Source organism: Myripristis murdjan, chromosome 1 (assembly GCF_902150065.1).
Source record: "Myripristis murdjan chromosome 1, fMyrMur1.1, whole genome shotgun sequence".
Lineage (NCBI taxonomy): Eukaryota > Metazoa > Chordata > Actinopteri > Holocentriformes > Holocentridae > Myripristis > Myripristis murdjan.
In genome coordinates this window covers 4,225,205-4,246,875 of record NC_043980.1, presented here as the reverse complement: position 1 = coordinate 4,246,875, position 21,671 = coordinate 4,225,205, and the positions used below count along the sequence as shown (strand labels likewise).

At 43.7% G+C, this 21,671-nt stretch overlaps 1 protein-coding gene across 1 annotated transcript in view; it reads left to right on the top strand.

Moving 5' to 3' along the window:
* The window catches only part of meis1a (Meis homeobox 1 a), a 63,705-nt gene that overhangs the window by 27,042 nt on the left and 14,992 nt on the right, over positions 1-21,671 (top strand). Inside the window, exon 9 of the mRNA XM_030064623.1 lies at positions 14,167-14,243. Coding sequence (XP_029920483.1) covers positions 14,167-14,243 — 77 coding nt within the window. The remainder of the gene's footprint in view (positions 1-14,166; positions 14,244-21,671) is intronic.

Here is a 21,671-nt window from a genome sequence, read left to right as displayed (position 1 = left end):
GGACTTGAGTTGTTCGGCTGAAATGGTTCCAGAAATGAATCAAACTGCATCGGCTGCAAGTTTCTGCTTCCAAAGATGCAAATCATTCAAAAACCTTTTCCAACTTTTTGTTAAATGGAGTTGGGCTTTTTGCCTCTGCCATGCTAACCTCTCTGTTATAATATTTGTTTCAGTTTTGTCGTTTCATCAGTAAACCGACCAATGGGACATTCTGCCCAAAAACAAACAAACAAACAAACAAACAAAAAAACTGGTGTGCTCCTATAAAGTCTGACATTAGTAATAATAATTTACTTTGGTCCTTCTTTTCCATTTTACGAATGCACATATAAATAAAAACATAAATATTTAAACGAAACAGAAGATATAAACGATATTTCAGTGACCGACAAGGTGTAGTTTGAAGGCCTTTAACCGTCTTACATTACATAATCTGTTAGGCAGTTCAGATTATACAAAACAATATGAAACATCTTTAATTCCACAGGTTATGCCCTTTGACAGATAAACATCTATTTTTCACATTTGTCCTTTTTCTTTTTTTTTTTGTTAAACACATTCCTCCATTCACTCTTGCTCTGTCTAATTTCAAACTTCCTCTGTATACAGCCAGGAAAAAAAAATATATTTTGTGCTTTATCCATTATTTGTGCTGATCTCTACCAGATTTCTGCATTTCCAAGCATGTGAGTCAATAAATAGTGTTGCTGTTGCTCTCCTCTGCAGGTATAAAAACTTGGATTTGTGTTGGCGTGAAGCATTTCGAGTGGACATGAGAATTTTAGGAGACTTAATGAACATTAGCTGTTTATTTTATCATCGATTAGTTACATCAGAATCAGTGTAGTTCCACAAAAAACAGAAAAAGAGACTGGAGAGTCACTTGTCTCTGTATTCAGTCAATGATAGATCGATAGATAGATAGATAGATAGATAGATAGATAGATACTTTATTCATCCCAAAGGAAATTCACAGTTTTCAGCAGATCCTCAGAGTACAAGATTAAGTAAATCAAAAATAAAGAATAATAAAAAATAAAGAATATAAAAAATAAAGAATAAAAGATGACACTCGAGATCTAAAGATCTAAGTACCCAATGTGCAAAAAACAATGTGCAAAAAAACAAAAAAAAACCCAGTGTGCATCGATGTATACAATGTGCATAGAAGTCGGTCTGCAGATGTTTCTCTGGACATTTCACTCCTGTTGCGTCTTGACAAATGTCTGTTTTTGTTGTTGAAGCGCTCTTGTATTTATCAATAAATCAACGTGGTTTAAGTTTTCATTAGAAAATGTAGGCGAGCCTGTCGGGAGCCTCCGTGGTGAGGAGCTCACGCCTCCGACACGTTGACAGAGCTCATGGCTGTTTTTTGGGGAGTTGAACCCGTGACCTGGTGCTCATGTGATAGCCACCAGGCCTCCCCGCCCCCTCTTTGAAGTCGTGTCGAAGCCCCGGCTCACCTCTCCCGTCTCCAACCCAGGGACATTTCCAGTCCCGGGTGTCGCCCCCTGACCTCGGCGGCGCTGCAGGTGTTTGACCTCCAGCCTGTTCAGCAGCAAACAGCCACCACCCCAAAAACATCACCTCACTGCCCTGCTGGAGGGGTGCAACTGAGAAAATCCCTCCAGACAATGGAAGGTGAATCTCATCATGGTCACATCTGCAGATTAAAGTGTGGTGGACCAACATTTCCTGATTAAAGTTTAATTCTATCCAAGCCAGCGGTCTCACAGTCAATGAAGAATTACACTTAATTCCCCTTTTTTCCAGCTCACCCAGACTGAGACAACATGTTTGATACCATCTTCAGGTAGCATTTCCTGTTAGCTTAGCATAAAGACTTGAACTCTATGGGAGTTGTTAGCCTGGCTCCATCAAAGTGAAAAAATAAACCTTGCAACAGCTCAGAAGGATCATGTCGCTGTGAAATAAAAGGCATTCAAAAGCTTGTCTCAGTCTGAAGAAGTCGGGAAAACAGATTTTGCCCTGAACACTGGATTATTCCTTTAAACAAATGGCAAAAAGAGGCTTAAAAAAAAAAAAAAAAAAAAGAACTTCAATACCCCAAAATCCTTTGCGGTGACGTCACTAAATGTTGCAGCTGATACATGATTCCTCATATCAAAGAAAGGATGAGAGGAGAAAAGATCTGTGTGTGTGTGTGTGTGTGTGTGTGTGTGGACAGAGCTGCTCACTGCCGGTCAGGAGACAGTTTGAATTTCTCTTTAAAGTTTGGACTGAAGAGGCTGATGCTGCGTCCTGCTGTCAGCAGAGATAGGAAGAAAGTGAGATGGCTCACTCGTTTGCTACTTACATCATCAGCCCTGTCAAAAAATAAATAAATAAATAAATAAATAAAGTTTAATTAAGAATATCATTAATTGGAAAAAATATTAAACACATTATGAGATAGTCTGGATGCCGTATGATGAGCTTTAAATGTTTTCCAAATTACTTAAAATGAATTGACTCATTTTGCTGAGGACCCTCTGGAAAACCCTCAAGGACCCCAGGGGCGTCCCCGGACCCCGCTTTGGAACCCACTGGCTTAGTGCACCTTTTACACGGTGGAGGTGTGCAGCTGCAGGCGTGGGCTCCTTGGGTTGAGGCGGATTGCGTCCAAACGATTATAATGATATCATGAGTCCCTGCTGGGTTTTATATTAATATCACTCCATTTATCAGCGAATGAAAAAAAAAAAAAACACATTAGTTTCTGATTATTTCCAAAGTAAGAGCGTAAGAGCTGGGGAGAAAAACATTTAACGAGGGAGAACCTGAGATGAAATCGCCAGTTAAAGTGTGTGTGTGTGTGTGTGTGAGTGTGTGTGTGTGTGTTGGGAGGTGTGGTGCCGGAGGCGTGGGAGGGGCTCCTGGTAACAAACTCAAAAAAAAAAAAAAAAAAAAAATCTCATTTGGGTCTGACTCATACGTTTGGCTGAGGTGAACAACCCCCCCTCACCACCGCCACACACACACACACACACACACACACACACACACACACACTCCCTGCCTGCCTCCGTACATGGTGAGGCTAAATCGGTCCGGCTCGGCGGGGGTCGGGGTTTCTGCCAGCGCTCGGCTGAAACTGGAGGACACCGAGTCCTGCAGCAGATGGGAGGAGAGAGGAGTGGGTGTGTGTGTGTGTGTGTGTGTGTGTAACCCTGCTCAGGTTCAGGTTGTGTGAAGGGTAACTGTACTTGGCCTTAAAAATAAGAAGAAAGAGAGTTTGATGACATGTGAGCGGGTTTGGCGACCCAACAGATGAATCCCTTTGGCCGCGCGCCACGTGGAATCGATATCTGCCTTTTTATTAGATATCACATATCAGACGGTCAGGACGGTTCACCTCCGATATGATGCGAGCTCCTTTGTGCCTTTGATTTAATTAGCAGCAGCGGAGGGACGGAGGACGAGCAGCAGACAGACAGACAGACGGCCGTCTCTCACACCCGGCACACAGCGGCGCCGAGCACAGCTGTCATTTTCCCGTCCAGCGTCCACGTCGTCTAAATAGCAAAGTCACTTGTGTCCGCCTGAGCCGTCCACCGAGGTGTGACACACCTGGCTTTTAAAGGGGACGGGAGACGGCGCTCTGATTGGTTCACTGCCCAAAACACCCATACGCAAATCTGATATATGGCCATATATGAACATATATATTAAATAATGGGACAGTGGTGCTTGGGAAAGAGTCGCCTGAAAGTAGTGGTCAAACAAATGCTTTTATCTCAATGACAGTATGTCCATGCGGAAAATATAAGATATCATGAGAAAGGTAAGGCTTTGGGCTTTCAAACTGTGTCAAAATTATTTTCCAACTCCCAAAAATCCCCGAGATTCGGCGAGTTCAAAAAGTGTGTGTTTCTGCTTCCCTCCCCAGATTTTGGGTTCCAGATATAATGGGAGTCTATGGGGGAGAGAGCAGGCACTCCTGCCTCGTTAAGGGTCACCGTTTAAAAAGTTGAAGCTACTTTGCTTTTGTATTCACATTTTTCAAAGCACAACTAGTTTCCCTACTACTTTACCTGAATTTGTGCATGTGGAGTGAAAATTGTGGCCGGGGGAGCGAGTAAAAGACCAAAGTTTTAGGCGATTTTTCAGGGCTGCTGCACTCTAGCCGTGATGTCACTCACTCTAGCTCACTCCATTAGTGTGTATTGTGTCCGGAATTCCGACTTCAAACTGGAATTTTGGAAAAACGGAAAGTGGGAGCGGCTTGAAAATCGACACCTTTCTTCTTTTCCACAAGACGAACGTTTTTCGTATTTGGTGCATGGACGCAGGTCCAAAGCTCTGTGCCCTGGAGCCTTCCAAAGTTTTGGCCATTCATTTCAGATGGCCGGAATTTTCCACAAAATTGGAATTTTGAGAATTCCGTGAGTCAGATTCCTTATAAAAGTAAAAGCACACCTCTCCCAATCGGGCCGCACATTTTCCCAATTCATTGTGTGGGTCTAAAATGAAAGCTGCGGGAGTTACGCCGTATGGAAGCAGCCTGTCATATCAGCATCTTCTCTTGCTTTTTTATATTATTTTGTCTCATGGATCTTTGTCCTGATCTCTGGGCTGCATTGAAATGAAAGGCAGCTGGTCATAAAGGCTCATGCCCACAAAGATCATGACTGTCGAGCTGTTGTTTTCCCACTCACAGATACTGGGTCCATACCAGTGAAGAAAAACACATTATCTCTGGAAGGCAACGTTGGATTTTCACCTCTGGAGCTGCGGCTCCCCTCAAGCTGCACACAAACACTGCAGCCGCCGCCTCCTGAGCCTCAGCTCATAAAAGCAAAGCCACAAGCCAGAGTGTTTTCACCATGTGCCGCCCCCTAGCCCACCTCCCCCACCTCCCCCACTTCGGCTTTTTTTTAAAAAAAATTATTTTACAGTGTTTCATGTAAAAGTGAAAAAAATCAACTGGAAGGCATAATCCCTGTTAATGCAATTAGTGTGTAATTTGCCACCCTCTTGCTCGCAGATGTGCTGGTAATAATGTTTCTTAAACGCTGGCAGCCGCTTTCGACAAACAGGTGGGGGTGGGGGGTGTGGGGGCGGCTTGTGTACGCTGCCATTTGTTTACGGCCGCCCAGCTCATTAACGAGCAGCTCTGCCTCACAAATTACACATGTTGCTCAATCAAAACAGCTGGAACGGCTTTGCACTTCTGAGCGCTTCGTGGCGAAGCAGCGCGAGAATCTGCACGCTCCAAACGACTCGCCGACTTCAAAGCGAGCCAAAACACAATTACCAGAGGAACGTCCCGCCCCGCTGCCCTGTCCGCCGGGTGAGCGATGGAGGACCGGGCCTCCCGAGCGGAGCGGGACGGGTGAGCGAGCAGGAAGCCCCGGCGCTGACCCCGCCGCCCCCCTGCCCTCCGGCCATCAGGGGTCAGAGTGCACCGGGACGCCTCCGTCCATCCATCACCGCCTGCTTACAGCCACGGGGCCGCAGACGTGGCCGGACGCCGGGGTGCCAGGGACTCTCCCGCCCCCCCGAGCCACATTCGCACAGGAAGTCTCACTCTAATAATGTCATGAGACCCCGAATGCAAGACGCCGCCAACACCAGCGAGAAATCCGCCGTGACCTCGATCCCGTCCCAGTAGCCAGCCCCGCCCCGTCTCGGCTCTATCCGCCACCGCTCCGCACATCACATCATATTCATATTTTTAAATTTAATTTTGCGGGACCGACCCCTCCTGATTAAAATTTAATTCTGTCCGAGCGAGCGGTCAGGATCGACGGCGCCACAGAATTAAAGAGTGACGGAGATTAAACATGGTTGGAGTCGTGTTTATGCCCTCGGCCTCCAAACTCGCAGACTGAGGCTGCGAGCGTCCTCCTGCCTGAATGTGGCCTTTGTTGGGACGGTTTCATATCTGAGAGGCTTCTGACCGCCGTGCCGCTATCTGCTGTCTGCCGCCCCGGCTCCGCTCAGAACAACACACACATTTAGAGAGAATGAGACCGAGGAGGGGAGAGGTAAAAATAACAACAATGCTAATTTATGTCCATGAGAACATTTTTTTTTGCCAAAATATTGTGTTTCTCCCACCACTTTATTCTCGTCAGGATGAAAAGTGTAGATCATTTGGCATGAAAAGACATGAATGCCAACGTTTGAACTCCCCAGATTTGGATGTTATTCTCATGTTGAACCTAGTTGAGTGTAAAAGAACAAGGGTGTTTTTTGTTTTAAATGAATTGACAATTTGAAAGTGAATGCAACGGCTTGACACTGAATGTGACTACCCCCTTGTTTCAAGTGAAAATTCACTTGAAACAAGTGAAAATTTGCTTGTTTCATTGGCAAAATTTGCCAGTGGAAAAAGTGAAAATTCACTTGAAATAAGTGAAAATTAACTAGAAACAAGAAACAAATTTTGCCAATGAAACAAGCAAATTTTCACTTGAAACAAGAGACAATTGTCTAAAAACAAGTTACTTCTGAGGTGATCATGTCTTATTTTAAGTGTAATGAGATATTTTGACTAGAAATAAGACATTTTGACTTGAAATAAGACAAATAATCTTGGTAAGATTTTGAGTTTTTGCAGTGTAAAGGCTCCTCTGATCAAATGCAGCCAGAAAAACACCATCAAACTTAATGTCCACCTCTGTAGGTTAAAATGAGCTCAACAAAAAGGTAGAAGCGTGTCAACAGGAAGCAGAAGGGACCAGGAAAACAGGAATGCAGGGAAAGATTGAGAGGCTGTTTCTGAGAAAGAGATGAAAGCAAGCACAATGTTCTGGGTTTCTGTGTGTGTGTGTGTGTGTGTGTGTGTGTGTGTGTGTGTTGGGGGTGTTGAGGCGGGGCATTCGAGTTCATTTTCCCCCATCAGCGTGCCATTGTGTGAGGAAGGCTGCTCTCTGGCTCTCTCACCCTGCAGTGAAAACATCATCCATTACCTCTGTGACAGGCCCCCCAGGGACCCGGGCCCCAGCGCTCACTGGGGGTCGCCTTCACTGACCCCGACCCCCCCCACTCACACACACACACACTCACACACACACACACCCGGCAGCTCCCCACCACCCCAAAAATGTCCAGCATGTGGTCCCATACATCATACATCACGGCACGGCCCTTTCTTCCCTGACAAGGTAAATGAGCGGCGTTCAGAACGTGAGATAACGACGCCGCTGACGGACGAGGACGAGGACGAGGACGAGGATCCTCGAGGAATCTGCAGGCCTCAGGAGCTCAGAGCAAAAACACAAGCAGCTTCGATGAACTCTGTGAGCCTCCGAGCAGAAACCCGCAACTGCTCTGTGTAAATGAACGTCCCGCGTTCCTCTGCCGGTCGTCGTTACACACCGAGATAATTCAAAGGTGACCGAGCCTCGAAAGCTTTTCCAGTCCGGATGGAAGAGAAGAGAAAAGAGGAACCCAAGCTCCATCAACAGGAAGTCCAAGGCAAATTAAAGTCGAATCTCTCAGGGGAAGCAGAGCTGATAAAATAATAATAATAATAATAAAAACTAGCTGCCTGTGAGGAGATGAAAACCTCTCCAAGATGAGAAGGAAAGACGAGGAGAGATGCAGATGTGGCTCTTTATCTTTGGACCGGTAGCTTCGTCTGTTTCCTCCACCGCCTTCAGATGCTTCCATCTGTCCTGCAGCCTAAAGCCTGAGTACAGGACACACAGACAGAGGAGGTGCAGGTCTTACTGGAATCCAGGTGGGTCGGACTCACCGGTACACAACGCATTTGGAGAAGAAAACAGAGAAAATGAGCCAAACTCAAAAACGCAGCAGCATTTGGACACACTTCAGCAATAAATGCAATGATGAAGTACAGGGTGACCCAAAAAAACGGGAATCTTTGAAGTGCGTATTGGCAGACATGAGCAAGTGGCAGCACAATTTTTAAAAAATGAATATTCCATCATTGTTTCTTAAATGGCAGGTTTTAAGGTTTCAATTACTATGAATAAAATATTTTTCTTCCATCACTCTTGGTTTTATTGGATTGTTAAAAAGTTCCCGTTTTTTTGGGTCACCCTGTATCTGCAAAAATATAATTTAAAGCGCAAGAGCCGGTTCCCATCCAAGTGCCGTAATTCCCATCACCGACTGCGATGCCAGCTGTGTGGCTAATTCATCAGCAACACCCGAAACCGTGATGGAGCAGACGTAAACGCCGACAAAAACGATCAAACAAAGCATCGTTACATATAAAAAGACATTATCTGTGACTAACCACAGGTAGCTAGCATTAGGCAGACTTCAACAAGTGATTTCAAGCAGGACAAACGAGTGGATTTAACTCTTCTTGTATCAGTCGGAGGCAGAAATACAGACGGGTGGAGGTGTTTGGAAACTGGAAGGCGTTTGTCCTCAGAGAGTTCAGGACTGTTTGATTTCACCACAGAAAAAGGCCGTGGACAAACCGGATTCCCAAAGAGTAACGTAACATAGTAAGGCAGAAAAAAAACAGTTGAATGCACAAATTAAGTGATTTATTCGCTGCTTGCAAGCCGACATGCTCGCTCTGAAAGGCTGATCTTTGCTTTTCGATGAACTCCAAAATCATCGGTGCCTTCACAGTCCCAGACCCAGCAGGAGCATCTTTATCCTCCAGATCTAAGACTTTTTAAAGCCACTTCAGCGCTACCTGGAACGACATAAATAAATAAAAAAAAAAGTAGCAGCCGTTTTAAAACAGAAACTCAACGTTAAATCACATGAGGCAGAACTTCTTCTGCTGCACTGCCCTCTAGGGGCTGAAACGTTCACGCACGTCGCATTTCTGATCACACCTGTCCAGTGATGTGGCAGCAGGTGTTGGTAGCCCCGCCCTCTTGTCTCCACAGATGGGCGGGGCTACTAATGCCACCAGCCAATCAGGAGTCAGTGCCTAATTAAAAATGAGTGAATGTCTCCAAAATGACCTGCACTAAACGAGCCAGTTTTAAATTTTCTTGTCAATCCGTGTGCTATATCGACATTAATATTAATTAATTAATCAGTGGATCTTTAATTCTAGTTTTAGGCTTGGAGGCTCATCAGTAAAAACAGGAAGTGGTGCTCAGAGGGTGAGGATCAAAAAATACTTGCTTCCCACACCTGGACACACACGGATAGATGGATGGACTGTGCTTCCTGTCCCCCTCAAATAAAGCACCTAAAAATAATCTGAAAAAAAAATGTCCCGTGTTGGAAAGTGGACACAAACGCAGGAATACAATATTTAATAGCTGAAGCTCGACACTCAGGAGGACAAACATGGCACGACACATGATGAACCGACACAGACCTGAACTGAAAACAGACTGAAACTCACAGGGAAACCAGGCACACCCTGGGAAGAGGCCCAAACCCCAGACTGGACACCAAAGTCCAAGTGGAAACCCGGACAAAATGTGTGTTTAACGCTCGATTTTCAAACCACAAAACACAACGGAACGCCTCCCTCCTCTGTCCACGAGAGCTGGAAAACCCGAACCTTTACTTGAGCTTTGTTTAGCTAGCAGGGCTGCCGACCTTTACCGAGTCGGAAGCGGCAGTGCAGACGGGATTTGGGCAGGAGGTCGTACCACCAAAACACGAATAAAACTGAATAAAACTAAACACCGTCCATGCAGTAGCCAACAGTTTTTGACCAGATTTGAGTGCCGAAGATGAGACTGGATGAAGATGCAGCGCCGCTCTAATAGCAGGTTTGGGCCGGGAGCCGCTGGTCCCTGTGAACAGGATTATAATTTCATAATGAGCAGGTGGCCCCAGATTAGAGCCCCGACTGGAAAACTCTGAAATTAGGCTGGAGGTTAACCAGGCTGTCCTGCCGCACCATGTGTTTTCACTTTCCACCCGTTCTTTGCAGGACGATGTCGCAGTGTCTCACGTAGAGCTTGTTTTGGTGGTGGTGGTGTGTGTGTGTGTGTGTGTGATGAGTTCGCGGGGCCTGGGACGTCCTGGCTGAGCTGGACGTGAGGTGGACGTACGGAGGCTAAACGCTGCTCTCTCTGTTCGCTGTGTTTTCCCGAGCAGAGCTGATCTGAGTTCACAGCCTCGGGGGGGGGGAAAGCCGCCTCTCTTGGCTTCGTTCGCTCCCGCTTGATGAAATCATCGGTGCTGCCGTGGAACAAAGCGCCTGGCAGGACGGGGGCCGCGAGACGGAGGCTGGAAATTTGATGAAGCAGCTTTGTGATTATCACTCTTTGTGGCAAATTAGATGCAGTTTAGGCCAATTACCTACCATCACCACCCGAAATCCACGCTGCGGCCGGGGGAGGGAGGAAAGAAAATAAGACATCAAAGACTCTGCGTCCTGGTTTCCACCGCAGAGAGGGATGTGGTTCATTCGTATTCTTCTTCTGTGGTGGCGATGGTGTCATTTAGGAACGGCCCGGGGCTGTTTGATGCCTCGGCTCGGTTGCACAGCAACTACTGTGTGACTGGGATTTTTTTTTTTTTTTTTCAATACACTGCAAAAAAAAATATCCACCTAAACGTGTCGTTCAGCCTCGTCTTCAGAGCTCAAACCTCGTTTTTCTTCAAAAATCCACCAGTGGGATGAGATAATCCTAAATCTAAATGTGTTGAAACAAGGCAGATTTAGGCAGATCAGCCACTAGGATCAAGAAAATAACAATGGATTCAAGAAAATTCTGGAAACAAGTTGATTAGCGTTGGAAACAAGTGGGATTATCTAATCCCACTGGCAGATTTCTGACATTGTTTGAAGAAAACCAAGATTTTAACCCTCCTGCTATGTCCACATTTTTTAACATCTTTAATGTTTGGGGTCAATTTGACCCCTGCAGTTTAAACCTCCACAAAATTATTATAACTAAAATTGTTATCAAAGTTTATGTGTCAGGTACTTTATGTTTCTTTGTTGACTACCTAAATAGCCCTTTAAATCAAACATAATTCCCTCCACTTATACATCCAGTATTCCTATTATGCGACAATGGAAAAATATTCAAATCACCATAAATTCTCACTGATTGATCTAAAATTGGAAAGAAATATTAATTTTTGGTGTTTTAATGGCTTTATATTATTTCTAAGTAACGATTTTTATTTATAACCGATGCATTACAAAGTGTGTACAGGACATTGAAAACATATCATCATGTCAGTTTCATCTTTACCCGGTAGTGCCCATTACATTAGGAACACTTAAATATGAAGCAATAAAAAAGATGTTAATCATTTATTTAGAGACGTTAAACATTGGCTGGGGTCAAATTGACCCCAAACATAATAGGAGGGTTAAAGTGGAGAACAGAGCGCTGAAAATATTGCAAAGGTGGAAATCACTAATTATATTTCCTCATCTTACTGTAATTCAGTAGCTTTTTGTGTACTTTTACTTTTTTTTATTTTTTTTTAAAAATCAGTCATTTGACTTTTCCCTCAGTCCATTTCTGCTTGAGTTTTGTCCTTCACTTCATTTTAAATCAGATCCATGATCCTCCTCCTTTTCTAACTGCATGGAAAAGATCCCAGCTAACACAGTTACTGTTTGGAAAAAGGAGCTCAGTCACTTTTACTGCCAGGACATTTGACATGAGACACTTTGGACTTTTACTGCAGGACATTTTTACTGCACTACTTCTACTTCTACTGCAGTCACATACCAGCAGAGGAACAGTACTTCTACTTCTACTGCAGTCACATACCAGCAGAGGAACAGTACTTCTACTTCTACTGCGGTCACATACCAGCAGAGGAACAGTACTTCTACTTCTACTGCAGTCAGATACCAGCAGAGGAACAGTACTTCTACTTCTACTGCAGTCACATACCAGCAGAGGAACAGTACTTCTACTTCTACTGCAGTCACATACCAGCAGAGGGACAGTACTTCTACTTCTACTGCAGTCAGATACCTGCAGAGAAACAGTACTTCTACTTCTACTGCAGTCACATACCAGCAGAGGAACAGTACTTCTACTTCTACTGCAGTCACATACCAGCAGAGGAACAGTACTGTGTGCGTTCTCCTTTTTGTCTCTCCTGACTTGCCCTACTTCTCCTCAGTACTGTCTGTCCCGTCTCGCGTCCTGACTCGGCTCACAGTGGAACCTCATGATTTTTTTTTTTTTTTTTTTTTTGGGTGTGTGTTGTCCTTGAACAGTTTATTTTCACACTGTTCATGCTGAGTTTTAAATCTGACAAACGGGGCTGTGATCACACGGGACGCCTATTTTTAACAGGCAGAATGTGCCTCTCCTCCGTCCTTCCTCTTCTTCCTCTCCTTCGTTCTTCTCCTCCTCTTTCCTGCAACCTCACATTTTAGATCCAAGCTTAAATATGTGCTTAATTTAAAAATAGACATTTTTGAAACAGGTGCTGTTCAGGCCGGGGGAAACTAGATAGATGAGACCTGCTGCTGTCTCGTCTCATGACACATTCACTGGCACTCAGACAGACAATTTTCAATCTTGTAAATTTCCGACCAGCGACAGCATTTATATTTTTTCTCCATCAGGTTGCCCAAACTGGGGTGGCAGGGCCCGCTGCCAGCCCGGGCCACCCTGCTAGATCCGCCCCTGCGTTAACTCTCATGAAGCTCCACTTGAAGTGATTTTGTCCTCGGGGCTCTGATATGAAAACATGTTTGGTTTATTATGGCATTGTCCAAGTGTCCAGACTCATCAAATGAATTCAAAGCAGTGAGATTAAAACAGATTAAATCATTACTCCTACAGGGTGAATTAAAATTACAAAAAAAAATCAAGAATTTAGCAAAAAACAAACAAACAAACAAACTGAAAACTACCAGAAAGCTATTAAAAAATCCTGAAAATTTTGCAATAAAGAAATAAATTACTACTACTACTACTTCTACTAGTACTACTACTACTAATAATAATAATAATAATAATGATAAGAGATTCATTAATTGATTGATTTACAAAAAAACAACAACCCTGCATTTATAAAGGTTAATATGATCTATTTGCAGGGGATGTCCATCACTGTTTCCTGTGTTTCATTATGACATACAGTAACCTGATGACCTTTGACCTCTTCCTCTCTGTGCTCCAAAGCTTCATTTTACATTCCTGTGTAACATATTTACCTGATAAACAACAACAACAAACAAACAACAATAAAGAAAACAGCAAGAATAAGATTTAACGGTGAGATCACCACCTTTAGCCTGTGATCAGAGGGTCAAAGGTCAAAGGTCACAGCCCTGATTATATTAGAGGAACATTTAATAATAATAACAACAATAACAATAATAATAATAATAATAATAGGCTTCCATCGTCTCACATTTGATCAAACTGAGGAAAAACAAAGCAGCAGAGGAAGTGTGTCTCTAGGGTCTCTGATAACACACACACACACACACACACACACACACACACACACACACACACAGTAGGGTGTACACTGCAAAAAAAAAAATCCTAACAAGTCGTTCAGTCTCATCTTCACTGCAGGTAAAATAATCTGTGAGTGGGATTAGATAATCCAGCTTGTCTCCTGTGCAGCTTCACCTCAGTTTCAGGTTTTTTGTTTTTTCTGGGAACAAGAATAAATGTGCAGTAACAGGGCAGATTAAGGCAGATCAGCCAACAGGATGACACTCAATTCAAGAAAAATCTGGAAGCAAATGGGATTATCTAATCCCACTGGCAGATTTTTGGAAGAAAAAAAAACGAGATTTGAGAACTAAAAATGAGGCTGAATGACTTGGTGACATGGAGATGCACCCGTACACACACTGAACACGCCTACACACACACGAAGAAAGACGTAAACACACACACACACACACACACACACATAAAGAAAGACGTAAACACACACACACACATGCTGAGACTCTGGGGAGCTGGTTGTGCAGCCTCAGGCCCGCTCCTACTGTTAGAGAAACAAGACACACACACACACACACACACACACACACACACACTCACACACAGTCTAATTACTGGGGCTGTTTCTCCACTTGGCTAAACTCCCTAATTGGCTCACCATTTCTTCTTCACCATTAATTATGCTTCATTTCATTACGCTCCCCTAATGACTTACAGCCACGCCCCCGTTTTTTAACTCTAATTAGCGGCGAGGCTCGCACCGCCACCAACGACAGCGACAACGACAACAAGAACAAGAACAAGCGAGATGAGGAGGTTTTGTTTTGTTGAGTTTTGTACTGATTCCTGTGTTTTTTGTCCCGTGCAGCACCCGTACCCGTCCGAGGAGCAGAAGAAGCAGCTGGCGCAGGACACCGGCCTGACCATCCTGCAAGTCAACAACTGGTGAGTGGCTGCGGGCCCCGACCGGCCCCGACCGGCCCCGACCGGCCCCGGCTGGCCCCGGCCGGCCCCCGCGTTGTGTTTGGGGAGCGCGGCGTCGGCGAGGCCCCAGGCGACCGGTGGCTAATGATTTGAATGATTAATTCCTGTGGGGCCGCCCCGGCTCCAAATACCCCCCCCCCCCCCCCCCCCCTTACAGTGAGAGGCAGGGGGATGCAGTTAATTGGGGTGTGTATGGGGCTGTGTGTGTGTGTGTGTGTGTCAAAGGAAGTGTGCTCTATTTATTGGAATAGAAATGAAAACGTTAGCACTTTTCATTGTTGAGGAAAGAAGTGAAAACCAGCTTAGATACAGCAAAACTGTCTGTCTGTCTGTCTGTCTGTCTGTCTGTCTGTCTGCCTGTCTGCCTGTCTGTCTCGAGATTTATTATATAAAATAGATTTGTTATAGATAATAATTGTTATAGTATAACAATTTCCTAATTTTCAGGCGTTTCGTGCTAATTTGTTTTATAATTTTTCTGTTTATTGTCTTGTAATTTCTTCTTTCAAATTTGTTTGTAAATGTTCCAGTGAATTTTTGCTCTTTTGCTGTTTGACTTTTCTCACATTTTTTTTTTTTTTTGAACAAAATCAAGTGAATTTGTCTGGCGGTGACCCAGAATCACTGATATGACGTGTAACTTCATCAGACAGACAGACAGACAGACAGACAGATAGATAGGAAGATAGATAGATAGATAGACAGATAGATACTTTATTGACCCTGGAGGACATTTAGTCATCCAGTATCTTGGTTTAATAAATACACACACACACACACACACACACACACACAATACAATAAACACACTCCGTCCTGTTTGTCGCCTGCAGGTCAAAACAGCCTGAGCATGAAAAACAGCCTGTAATCCTGAAAAATCAGCCCGTGTGGTCGAAAACAATAATAAAATAAAAATAATAAAGACGTGAAGCCCAGCGCCCGAAAACCTCTGAAACACAGCAGGGAGGACAGACAGACGGCCGCTCTTCTTCTGTGGTTTTACAAACCGAGTGACAACAGGTCAAAGCAGAAAAACAGCGCTCTTCTTCTTCTTCTTCTTCTTCTTCTTCTTCTTCTTCACTGCAAAAACTCTAAATCTTACCAAGATTATTTGTCTTATTTCTAATCAAAATATCTCATTACACTTAAAATAAGACATGATCACCTCAGAAATTTTTACTTGTTCACTTGTGTCACAAGTAAAAATTTGCTTGTTCACTTGGCAAAATTTTTTTCTTGTTTCAAGCAAATTTTCACTTGAAACGAGTGAAAATGTAAATGTAAAGTGTAAAAACAAGTTACTTCTGAGGTGATCATGTCTTATTTTAAGTGTAATGAGATATTTTGACTAGAAATGAGACATTTTTGACTTGAAATAAGACAAATAATCTTGGTAAGATTTTGACTTTTTGCAGTGTTCTTCTTCTTCTTCTTCTTCTTCTTCTTCTTCTTCTTCTTCTTCTTCTCCTTCTCCTTCTCCTTCTTCTTCTTCTTCTTTCTTGTTGTTTTCTTGGCTGAGGCTGCTCATAAGCTCATATTATCTTTAAATTCAGCATTTTTCATGGCAAACAAACTCTTTCAAAATGCCAAAGATTCAGTGTCTCCTCCACTGCAGGCCGTCAGAGGACACCTCAGCCTCCGTCTTACAGATCGGGGTGCACGTGCATGTAGGGCGTGTCGCTGCAGTGCATTGTGGTCTATTGAGGTCGCTGCAGTGCATTGTGGTCCGTGTGCTGCTCCTGTGTGGCTGCTGAATGTCACTCAGGAAGACGAAGGCCTCGCTCTCTGAGTGTGACGATCTGACACCAAAACCTGACGGCGTTTTAGATCCTGACATCAAACTCCAGCTGGAAACATCTGGACGCCACGTCTCCTCGTCTCTGATTGGCCAGAAGGAACCAAACCATTGCAAGGAGGCAGAGATGAACAATATGCTGCCGGTTATGTTGGATTATGGATTTTCGGGTGGATTTGTCCTCAGGCTGTGAGGTGGACAGGTGTTTAGTCCAGTGAGAGGACGAGGTGTTTCCTCCAGAGGTTTCACTGGATCCTGGTGGCTGATCGGTCTTGTTCTGCCTTGTTTCAACAGATTTCTGCATCCTGAAACAGGTGGGATTATCTAATCCCACTGGCAGATTACCTTGGTGTCGCTCTGCAGCTCCGAGGCTGTGACCGGCTGCAGGGTTTTTTTTTTTTTTGGTTTTTTTTTTTGCAGTGCGGCTGCGGCGTTGCCACAGAGGCGGCGCGGTGTGCTGGAAGTTGATTTCTGGGGTCCGCCGGCTTATGAAGCCATTAGTTCGTTCCGTTCCCTCAGAATATTTTGCCGTTGCCGTGGCAACGCCTGCCGAGCAGCTCGCCGTTTTTCCCTTATTCTGCAGATTCAGAGTTTAAATGAGCGAGTGTGGCCGAGCAGAGACGGAGCGCCTTGATCAGCCTCATATAGACTACGAAATTACATTTAACATTATTAAGGTGTGTGTGTGTGTGTGTGTGTGTGTGTGTGTGTGTGTGAGAGAGAGAGAGAGAGAGAGGGTGTAATGTCTATGTAAGTGAATGCTCGATGTGTGGAAATGAGAATTCGCTTGTGAAAATTTATATATATGTAATTTATAGTGAGTGTGTGTGTGTGTGTGTGTGTGTGTGTTTGTGCATGTACTGTATGTGAGTCTGCCTGTGTGTTTGTGCATATATGTGAGTATAATTGCCTGTGTGTGTGCGATATGTGTGTGAGCATGGTGTAAGGTGGAGGAGGAACATATAGCGTGTGTGTGTGTGTGTGTGTGTGTGTGTGTAGACATGTGCAGCACACACACACACACACACACACAGACAGTTGTTGGAGCTGGTGGTTGGTTGTGCAGCTGATCAGCCTTGGTCCTCGTCGTGTTCGTCTCTGAGGCTCACCCTCTGCGAGCTGCTGGTGTTTGGGGAAAATATTCACTGTATCAATATTTCAATCCTTTTGATCGATTATTTTCATTTTTAAAAAGTTGAACTGTTACGTTTCCTGAGATGCAGCTCGTCTCAAAAAAGATGTTTTGTTGGGAAACGAGGAAAAAACAAACATTTTTAATTTTTTTTATTGAGATTTTCTATGATAAATTGATAAATTAATGATTAATAATTAAATATATAAATTAATTAGAATCGTTCTGCTGTCAGAAAAAATAAAAGGTTGACAGAGATTTGTCCAGAAAGATGGAAAGCGCAGGTGTTTTTTCTTCTTCTGCTGTGTGTTTGTTGCATTTCTCTCTTCTGCTTCATGTGTTCGCTTCATGAGCCCACATGCACTTTCTCATTGATCGGTCTGCCACATATTGATTGATTTAAAATAATAAATCAGTCCGTGCATCGAGCTGTAAATTCGGACTTTTGAGGATTAAACAGAGCGTCTGTTCACACTTTGACGGACGCACCTGTTGGATTTTTGGGGGATTTCTCACCGCTGGTCCGACTTTCCCCTCTCAGAAAACTCTGTGAGGAGGAAAGAGTGACCACGTTTACATGCACGACATATTCCTGTAGTATTCAGAATATCCTCAATATTCCGGTTGCGCACGTGTCATGTAAACACACCGAACCAGATTAAGGTCATATTCCGGTTGGAGAGAATTCTGAGTCAGACCCCTGGCATGTTCCTGTTCCAACCAGAATATTGTGCCATGTAAACACCTTAATCTGAAAATGCCCCGTACTGGAATATTCAGTCACGTGCAGTCTGCCCTCAGCTGATCAATGACTTATCATGGAGGATATCGATAGGAGAAAACACAGAAATAGCAACTTCTTCTTCTTCTTCTTCTGTATTTCCGGCAGACCAGACGCTTACAGGTGTATTGCTGCCCCCTGCAGGTTGAGTGTTGCATTAAATAAGAGCGTGGAATACGCTGAAACACGGGAACATGCCGAGTAACATGTAAACAGAATATTCCAGTTGCTGCAGCGCATATAAACACCTTATTCAGAAAAGGACCTGAACCAGAATATTGACCTGAATCAGAATATTGACCTGAATCAGAATGTGGTGTGCAGGTAAACGGAGTCGGTGATCATCAAAGAGGAGAGAGGTCGAGTCGTGTGGAGTCAGAATCAGAGACACTTTATTGGGTCAGGTGCAGTTTAGTTGCTCAAATTCTCAGGAGAATTAAATGATAAGAAATAGAAAAAGAAATAGGAAATATAAAAATATCTGCCTTAGAAATTTTGAAAAAAAAAAAAAAAAAAGTATGTGCATTATGTGTAAATATGTGCATTAATACTTCTCGTGCATTAATCATAGTCAGGGACGTGATTTGCGTGATCAGGTGAAAGTCGGGTAAAAGTCAATGGAAGCCGTTAGTTTCAACGGGTTTGACTCGACTGACAGCGAACAGAACGAGCGCCGTCGCTCACGCCGCCTCGGTCTCCTCGACACCTCACCGCCGTGTCCTGCCTCCTCAGCAGGAGTGGAAAACCTGCAGCGATACAATCCAGCTCCATCAGTGCTTTTGTCTTTGATGGAATATTTGTTGATTTCCCAAATCTCTGAAGGAGAAAAAAGTTACTTTTGCAAATAAGAGAAAATACAGAGAACATCAGAAATGAAACCAAACTGAAACCAAAACCGAACTGTGGGTTTACTGAACAGCCACTCACCTGCTCCTGATCTCACCCCTGACAAGGCCTGCAGGTCAAATGAAGGCAGGTAGGCGAGGCGGCGTCTCCCTGTATCGCTCATGGCGGTATGTGCACGGCGGTACGTGCACGGCGGTACGTGCACGTGGAGGCGCTGAGGTGAGGCGTGATGCTGGAGAGGAAGCCTGAGAGGTGAAGCACTTTGGTTACTGACTGAACCACACCTGATTCATGATACAAGATCAATACCTGCAGACAGGTGTGTGTGTGTGTGTGTGTGTGTGTGTGTGTGTGTCACTGTGGTCATGTCGGACCATCTGAAATGGGCCCCTGTCCCGCTCTGGGCCCCCGCGCCGCATCTGTGGCACCATTTTGAACATAATCAGCTGCAGCGAGAGGCTGAGCCGTGTGAAGTGTAAAACAGAGTGCAGAGACAGGTGAGGAGGTGTGTGTGTGTGTGTGTGTGTGTGTGTGTGTGTGGTGGAGGGGCAGTTGGTGTAAATGGCGTTTTCACGGCAAACAGCTGGACTGGTTTATTTAAACACACCCAGGGGTGGGGAGGGGTGGGCGGTGGGGGGTGCTGACCTGAGAATGACACCCGGGGGGGCGGAGCTTACGGCTGTTTTACGAGCTGGAGGCTGCAGGGTCTGTGTGTGTGTGTGTGTGTGTGTGTGTGTTTTCCAGTGCTCCCTCTAATGGAAACACACTTGGCTTGTGTTTTGCATTAAGCAGGGAGCTGGGGAAGTCGCCGCCTGCTAAAGGTTGCAGGTTCGATTCCCGACACACGCTGCTGGATAAACTGAAGACGCTCATCTGCTCGTGACCTTTGACTGTCTGTTTATCCGTTCCTTTTGAACGTCACTCGTCACGTTGCAGCGTTACGGCCGTCACAAGCAGCTGCTGCAGCTCAGACACACTTTACCAACAGGCAGCAGGACGAGGGGCTCAAACCTGTGACCAAACCACAGCGTCACGTGTCCTGCTACAGCTACGAGTTTGTAGCAACAACATATATATATCTATATCTATATCTATAGATATAGATATAGATATAGATATAGATATATATAGATATAGATATAGATATATAGATATAGATAGATAGATGTCTATATAGATTGATGTCTATCTATCTGTATCTATCTATATCATCTATATCTATCTATCTATCTATCTATAGATAGATAGATAGATATAGATATAGATATATAGATATAGATATATATATATACACTACCAGTCAAAAGTTTGGACACATCTTCTCATTTAATGTTTTTTCTTTATTTTCATGACTATTTACATTGTAGATTCTAACTGAAGGCATCAAAACTATGAATGAACACATGTGGAGTTATGTAGTAAACAAAAAAGTGTCAAATAACTCAAAACAAGTTTTATATTTTAGATTCTTCCAAATAGCCACCCTTTGCTCTGATTACTGCTTTGCACACTCTTGGCATTCTCTACAAGGCTGCAGCCTCCAGCTCTACAATCTACAATGTAATCTACAATGTAAATAGTCATGAAAATAAAGAAAAAACATTAAATGAGAAGGTGTGTCCAAACTTTTGACTGGTAGTGTATATATGTTTAATCTCAAATAAAATGCTGAAATAAAGGTCCAGTCACTGCTTGTAATGCTCCGCCAAAAAGAATAGTTCCCCAAACTGAAAGTAACTGATCTGAGGGGTCGACTGTTTGCAGATGACCTGCAGCGTTACATCTGTTACATTATGTTACAGTTACAGTGTTACAGTGTTACATCTGTTACATTATGTTACAGTTACAGTGTTACATCTGTTACATTATGTTACTGTTACAGTGTTACATCTGTTACATTATGTTACAGTTACAGTGTTACAGTGTTACATCTGTTACATTATGTTACAGTTACAGTGTTACAGTGTTACGTCTGTTACATTATGTTACAGTTACAGTGTTACAGTGTTACATCTGTTACATTATGTTACTGTCACAATGTTACAGTGTTACATCTGTTACATTATGTCACTGTTACAGTGTTACAGTGTTACAGTGTTACATCTGTTACATTATGTCACTGTCACAGTGTTACAGTGTTACATCTGTTACATTATGTTACTGTCACAATGTTACAGTGTTACAGTGTTACATCTGTTACATTATGTCACTGTTACAGTGTTACAGTGTTACATCTGTTACATTATGTTGCTGTCACAATGTTACAGTGTTACATCTGTCACAATGTTACATCTTTTACATTATGTTAGCTAGCCAGTTTTTTTCCCAGAGCCATAACCACTCTGAACTCAAACTTGCACTAACACCCCGCCCCACACACACACACACTCTCTTTCTCACACACACACACACACACCCCCCACAATCATCCACCCATCTTCCCCGACACACTCCCCCTCTTCTCCCACAGAAATTTTACTTTTATCCAGTGCAATATTTATTTATTCAGTGCAATATTCATATCTCAGGGGCACTACTTACTACTTACATTTATACTGTATGTTGTTGTTTTGTTGCTACTGTTGTGTATTTTTCTGTTTTTACATACTGACGCACCTTAAGAGGTTGCTTACAGTTTCATTGTATCTTGTATGCAATGACAATAAAGGAATTCTAATTTTAATTATAATTCTATCTGAACAGACACTGATCAGCCAATCAGCTGTTAGTTTGACAGATTAATGCAGGTAAAATGATGCGGCTCCGGTGATGTTTTAGTAAATAACACGCAGCTCTCGACCAATCAGAGTGCTTGAACGGAAACAGCTGTTGTAT